The sequence below is a fragment of the Salvelinus fontinalis genome, chromosome 2 (assembly GCF_029448725.1).
Source record: "Salvelinus fontinalis isolate EN_2023a chromosome 2, ASM2944872v1, whole genome shotgun sequence".
In the NCBI taxonomy this organism is placed as follows: Eukaryota; Metazoa; Chordata; class Actinopteri; order Salmoniformes; family Salmonidae; genus Salvelinus; species Salvelinus fontinalis.
In genome coordinates this window covers 92,374,986-92,382,524 of record NC_074666.1, presented here as the reverse complement: position 1 = coordinate 92,382,524, position 7,539 = coordinate 92,374,986, and the positions used below count along the sequence as shown (strand labels likewise).

The 7,539-nt window shown below is 44.5% G+C and overlaps 1 protein-coding gene across 5 annotated transcripts in view; it reads left to right on the top strand.

Annotated features, from left to right (window-relative positions):
* The first annotated feature begins 3,268 nt into the window (after positions 1–3,268).
* The window catches only part of LOC129831781 (rho GTPase-activating protein 44-like), a 152,068-nt gene continuing 147,797 nt past the window's right edge, over positions 3,269–7,539 (top strand). For 2 of the 5 annotated variants that reach the window (XM_055895233.1, XM_055895223.1), the window contains exon 1: positions 3,270–3,572. In XM_055895233.1, the coding sequence (XP_055751208.1) occupies positions 3,520–3,572 (53 nt within the window). In that variant the 5' untranslated portion in view covers positions 3,270–3,519. Of the gene's footprint in view, positions 3,573–7,539 lie in introns of all 5 variants that reach the window. The other 3 variants (XM_055895261.1, XM_055895252.1, XR_008755813.1) reach the window with 2 other exon arrangements.

Genomic DNA, 7,539 nt, shown 5'->3' with positions numbered 1-7,539 from the left:
CATAGAAACCACATGATGGTGGTGTACTGACATAGAAACCACATGATGGTGGTATACTGACACATAGAAACCACATGATGGTGGTGTACTGACACATAGAAACCACATGATGGTGGTGTACTGACACATAGAAACCACATGATGGTGGTGTACTGACATAGAAACCACATGATGGTGGTGTACTGACACATAGAAACCACATGATGGTGGTGTACTGACATAGAAACCACATGATGGTGGTGTACTGACATAGAAACCACATGATGGTGGTGTACTGACACATAGAAACCACATGATGGTGGTGTACTGACACATAGAAACCACATGATGGTGGTGTACTGACATAGAAACCACATGATGGTGGTGTACTGACACATAGAAACCACATGATGGTGGTGTACTGACACATAGAAACCACATGATGGTGGTGTACTGACACATAGAAACCACATGATGGTGGTGTACTGACATAGAAACCACATGATGGTGGTGTACTGACACATAGAAACCACACGATGGTGGTGTACTGACATAGAAACCACATGATGGTGGTGTACTGACATATAAACCACATGATGGTGGTGTACTGACACATATAAACCACATGATGGTGGTGTACTGACATAGAAACCACATGATGGTGGTGTACTGACATAGAAACCACATGATGGTGGTATACTGACACATAGAAACCACATGATGGTGGTGTTCTGACACATAGAAACCACATGATGGTGGTGTACTGACACATAGAAACCACATGATGGTGGTGTACTGACATAGAAACCACATGGTGGTGGTGTACTGACACATAGAAACCACATGATGGTGGTGTACTGACATAGAAACCACATGATGGTGGTGTACTGACACATAGAAACCACATGATGGTGGTATACTGACACATAGAAACCACATGATGGTGGTGTACTGACACATAGAAACCACATGATGGTGGTGTACTGACACATAGAAACCACATGATGGTGGTGTACTGACATAGAAACCACATGATGGTGGTGTACTGACATAGAAACCACATGATGGTGGTGTACTGACATAGAAACCACATGGTGGTGGTGTACTGACACATAGAAACCACATGATGGTGGTGTACTGACATAGAAACCACATGATGGTGGTGTACTGACACATAGAAACCACATGATGGTGGTGTACTGACACATAGAAACCACATGATGGTGGTGTACTGACACATAGAAGCCACATGATGGTGGTGTACTGACATAGAAACCACATGATGGTGGTGTACTGACATAGAAACCACATGATGGTGGTGTACTGACATAGAAACCACATGATGGTGGTGTACTGACACATAGAAACCACATGATGGTGGTGTACTGACACATAGAAACCACATGATGGTGGTGTACTGACATAGAAACCACATGATGGTGGTGTACTGACACATAGAAACCACATGATGGTGGTGTACTGACATAGAAACCACATGATGGTGGTGTACTGACACATAGAAACCACATGATGGTGGTGTACTGACATAGAAACCACATGATGGTGGTGTACTGACATAGAAACCACATGATGGTGGTGTACTGACATAGAAACCACATGATGGTGGTGTACTGACACATAGAAACCACATGATGGTGGTGTACTGACACATAGAAACCACATGATGGTGGTGTACTGACACATAGAAACCACATGATGGTGGTGTACTGACACATAGAAACCACATGATGGTGGTGTACTGACACATAGAAACCACATGATGGTGGTGTACTGACATAGAAACCACATGATGGTGGTGTACTGACACATAGAAACCACATGATGGTGGTGTACTGACATAGAAACCACATGATGGTGGTGTACTGACATAGAAACCACATGATGGTGGTGTACTGACATAGAAACCACATGATGGTGGTGTACTGACATAGAAACCACATGATGGTGGTGTACTGACATAGAAACCACATGATGGTGGTGTACTGACATAGAAACCACATGATGGTGGTGTACTGACATAGAAACCACATGATGGTGGTGTACTGACACATAGAAACCACATGATGGTGGTGTACTGACATAGAAACCACATGATGGTGGTGTACTGACACATAGAAACCACATGATGGTGGTGTACTGACACATAGAAACCACATGATGGTGGTGTACTGACACATAGAAACCACATGATGGTGGTGTACTGACATAGAAACCACATGATGGTGGTGTACTGACATAGAAACCACATGATGGTGGTGTACTGACACATAGAAACCACATGATGGTGGTGTACTGACACATAGAAACCACATGATGGTGGTGTACTGACACATAGAAACCACATGATGGTGGTGTACTGACATAGAAACCACATGATGGTGGTGTACTGACACATAGAAACCACATGATGGTGGTGTACTGACATAGAAACCACATGATGGTGGTGTAGTGACATAGAAACCACATGATGGTGGTGTACTGACACATAGAAACCACATGATGGTGGTGTACTGACATAGAAACCACATGATGGTGGTGTACTGACACATAGAAACCACATGATGGTGGTGTACTGACAAAGAAACCACATGATGGTGGTGTACTGACACATAGAAACCACATGATGGTGGTATAATCTGGATAACATCCTGAATCAGTTCTATTTTGACATTTTAAATGTAACCTTTATTTAACCGTTATTTAACTTGGCAAGTCAGTTAAGAACAAATTCTTATTTACAATGACGGCCTACATCAGCCAAACCCGGATGACGCTGGGCCAATTGTGCACCGCCCTATGGGACTCCCAATCACAGCTGGTTGTGATACAGCCTGGATTCAAACCAGGGTGTCTGTAGTGACGCCTCAAGCACTGAGATGGAGTGCCTTAGACCACTGTGCCACTCGGGAACCACTCTGAGTTTCTTGTCATGCCTGGCAACAACAATGTTACATTACAATAGACCAAGTTTGACACGAACAGCCATGTCAATAGGACACTTGTTGTCAGGCCTTTACTGTTACATGTTGGCCATTGCTTTTTGCCCCCCTTGATGTAGGCTAAACATTGGAAAAGTTGGCCCTATGACATTTATCATAACCTACCGACCCATGTCCTATCTACAACATAACTGTAAGCATGTCATTTATTGATAATTCAATTGGAAACATTATTCATTCCCTTGGTCATCCATAATAACTGATGCTGAGATGAGTTGGAACAGTTCACGATTTAATACACTACCCATAGTGCTTTGCCGCGCACGCGTGTCATGACACTGTCACTCTCTGCTGCCCATAGCGGCGAATTAATCCAGCATCTCTGCACTGGGCGAATGGATACGGGAAAATGCAGTGAAAATATGTAATTCAGCACATTTTCAATGTTTTAACAATTGCGATGAGGGAAAGAAAGTATGAGAGGGTGGATTTTTTCTTGTGCCACTGCGGAGTAAGGGCCGTTATTTTGAGAGAAATGCGGAGTCTTTTTCCCCATAGGTGTTAACGCAGAAAATACAAGATGAAGAAGCAATTCAATCGAATGCGACAGCTCGCCAACCAAACGGTGGGCAGGTAAGCAAAACGGGAAACCGGTTTACAGCCTCCTTTTCCACACCTTGTTATGCAAGTGAGAGTGAGTGAGAGTTTGCAGGAAACGTAGCCTGCAAATCTGCTTGAGCAGCGCTTGGTCCCATTCCAATGGGAAGGGAATAGGTAACGGGACCAAGCAGATAATATTCATAATCATATAGGGATTATTGTCATATAGATTCACCGCAACTAATTGATATGGCCAACAGGGATAATGCATAGGATGCATTTATTTCACATTTCCGGTGGTCTCCTTTTGCGTAATGGCCATTTGGAATACCGCAGAGCGTGTAGGCGCATTGCCCTTATCCCAGCCCACTGGAAATAATAGTATTTATATCCTCTGTTCAGCAGCGTCACAATATATGGGGTCATTATTGGGCAGAGGAGGAATGGGGGGGGGGGGGGGGGGGGGGGGGACATGTAAATTGGGCTAAACGCTGTCATTTCATATCAGGGGTAAAATGATGACTGTCACCCACCTTCTGAAGGCTAGATACTGCTGATGCGGACAGATGTCTCTGCGACACGAGGGGAAATGGGAACATTCGCAATGCTTTCAATACGCAGTTATCTGAGCTGTGGTTCCTGTCAGAAATAAGAAACATTGCAGGTGCAGCATCATGATCGTCTCCTATGCCCCGGGAAAGGTCGTTTATCACTGCTTCAGGTACCTTCAAACCTATGGATGTAGCCTGTGTCATATTCCTCCACAATCCACATAGTTTACCTAGCAACTACACTTTGCCCCACTCAATTAGCAAAGGAGTTCTGGATCTGGTGTCACAGAAATGTGTTTATTATCACCTATGGAAAGCTTTTTAATTGGGGAATTATTTATATTGATATGCCTGAACAACAGATGTCCTTATTACTCCCGTGCTGGGATACCTGTAATCAAACCAAATCAAATGTCAGGTACATCGTGTTGTTTATCCACCTGTAATGTCAGGTACATCGTGTTGTTTATCCACCTGTAATGTCAGGTACATCATGTTGTTTATCCACCTGTAATGTCAGGAACATCATGGTGTTTATCCACCTGTAATGTCAGGTACATCGTGTTGTTTATCCACCTGTAATGTCAGGTACATCGTGTTGTTTATCCACCTGTAATGTCAGGTACATCATGTTGTTTATCCACCTGTAATGTCAGGTACATCATGTTGTTTATCCACCTGTAATGTCAGGTACATCGTGTTGTTTATCCACCTGTAATGTCAGGTACATCATGTTGTTTATCCACCTGTAATGTCAGGTACATCGTGTTGTTTATCCACCTGTAATGTCAGGTACATCGTGTTGTTTATCCACCTGTAATGTCAGGTACATCATGTTGTTTATCCACCTGTAATGTCAGGTACATCGTGTTGTTTATCCACCTGTAATTAAAACAACATTAGCATGATTCTCACGTCCCCCTCCTTATGCTGCTGCTGCACTTGTGTATGTGGTGTGCCCCCCCCCCCCCCGCCTCCGACAGACAGCCTAGTATTACAGGAATATGTTACATTTGACCTTTAACATCTCTGCTATGTGTTTATCACTCCTCCCATCGCCCTATCTCTCTCTCTTCCCTCTCTCACCTGTCTCCCTCTCTCTCTCTCTCTCTCTCTCTCTCTCTCTCTCTCTCTCTCTATCCTTCTCCCACTCTCTCTCCCCCTCTCTCTCTATATATCTCTCTCTCGCCTCTCTCTAGTGCCCTCCCTCTCTATCATTCTCCCACTCTCTCTCTTTATTTTTCTCTCCCCCGCTCTCAGCCCCCGCTCTCTCTCTCGCCCTGTTTTCTTTCCCTCCTCCTGGGAGAGCAGAGCAGAGCAGCTTGTCTTGCAGAAGGCCTCGCATCAATCGGGCCAGAAGGCGCTCTTCGCTGCTCCTCTTCATCCTCCTCCTCCTCTTCATCCTCCTCCCAGCTCCATGCTGATCCTTACTGGGGGATTATAACACAGGGTATTGGTCATCATATCACGTCCTATGCTGTTCAGCACGCCACTAAGGGGGTAGCCTACATTACCTTACAGACGCTGTTGTTACCACCCCCTGCTCGGTGGCCAGCGTTAGTGCAGTATCTGAAAAGATGTCCATCACCGACATACTGCTGGGTCCTAGCTGACCTTGCCTCTTCAGTGTTCATCATTTAGTGTGTGTGTGTTCATATGATTGTGTTTTAAATCTCCCTATCTGTGTGTGGGAGTGTGAGTGTGTGAGTATGTGGGTGTGTGTGTCTATGCGTGCATATTGGCATGTTTTGATCCTGCACATCTGTGTGTGTGTGTGTGTTGATGTGTGTGTACTAGTCTAGTATTCTCTTCACAGTGTACTGCTGTTCAGCGGGAGACTGGGCAGGGACGGTGGCAGCAACCCGCTGTGTCTCTCTCTGTTCTGCCCGCTGCACCACAGTCATAATGAGCTACAACATGTTTCCTAAACAGCCCAGTGGTCTGGTCATTAATAATACTACAGGACGAGGGCTGAATGTCAAACCCAACACTTGGCCCCTTAAGCCCTTTATTGAGTGGCCTCTTGCTGTTGTGTTCGATAGTGATCACTCCAGTCTGACAGTGTTTTGGCCAAAATGAGCATTGAGACGATGTGCATATAATGTCCCAACTGTCACTTATCAATATTCCAAAATTCTAAATCCATTGTCTCCCACGACCTGTCTTGTAGCATGACTCACTTGCTATGAAACACAGGTACTGGGGACCTGCAGCAGACACAGACACACACTCCCATTGACAGTGAAAACAAAATGACATCTCTCTCTAATGTTACACCTGCACAAAATTAGTGCAAGTATATTGGTCACCAGTGATTCCATCAGCTGGTTTTAGCTTGTTGTAGCCTGTCTGCTGCTAGCTAGCTTCACTGATAAACACAGGGATGTAATGTTAGCTAGCTCGCTAAAAATGTTGGGCACTGCACTGTTAAACATAGGGATGTAATGTTAGCTAGCTCGCTAAGAATGTTGGGCACTGCACTGTTAAACATAGGGATGTAACGTTAGCTAGCTAGCTAAGGATGTTGGGCACTGCACTGTTAAACATAGGAATGTAATGTAAGCTAGCTAGCTAAGGATGTTGGGCACTGCACTGTTAAACATAGGGATGTAACGTTAGCTAGCTAGCTAAGGATGTTGGGCACTGCACTGTTAAACATAGGGATGTAACGTTAGCTAGCTAGGTAAGGATGTTGGGCGCTGCACTGGTAAACAGCATGTAGCTTATCACTTATGTAGGATAGTTTGACAGCTTTCTGATGAAGTTGTAGACATTTTCCCAGCAGTCAGTCCGTACTTCAGCATATTTCCAAAGCACCAATCGCTAAGTTGTAACGTTGGAGCATGTCACGCCCTGACCTTAGAGAGCCTTTTTATGTCTCTATTTGGTTTGGTCAGGGTGTGATTGGGGTGAGCATTCTATGTTTTTGTTTTCTATGATTTTGTATTTCTATGTTTTGGCCGGGTATGGTTCTCAATCAGGGACAGCTGTCTATCGTTGTCTCTGATTGGGAACCATACTTAGGTAGCCCTTTTCCCTCCTTTCTTTGTGGGAAGTTGACTTTTGTTAGTGGGACTTAGCTTCACGGTTGTTTTTTTCGTTTGTTGTTTTGTTGGCGACATTTTCGTAAATGAAAGGAATATGTACGCTCACAACGCTGCACCTTGGTCTTCTTCCGACGATAGCCGTGACAGGGCAGCAGCAGCTGACTCAATACTGTACTTATTCGGCGTAGAACAGGCAGTTGCTGCATCATTAAAACATGTTCATTGTGATCCCCCAAAAATTACTACAGTAGCTAGCTAACTAGCTAGCTTGCTTATGGAAGAGCATAGAATTTAGTGTTGCACTAGCTAGCTGGTTGGTTAGATTCTGTTTGGTTTCATATGAAGTGACGGGCTCAGGCTTAGCTAGCTAGTTCATAATGGACGGTTTTGGTGTACATGATG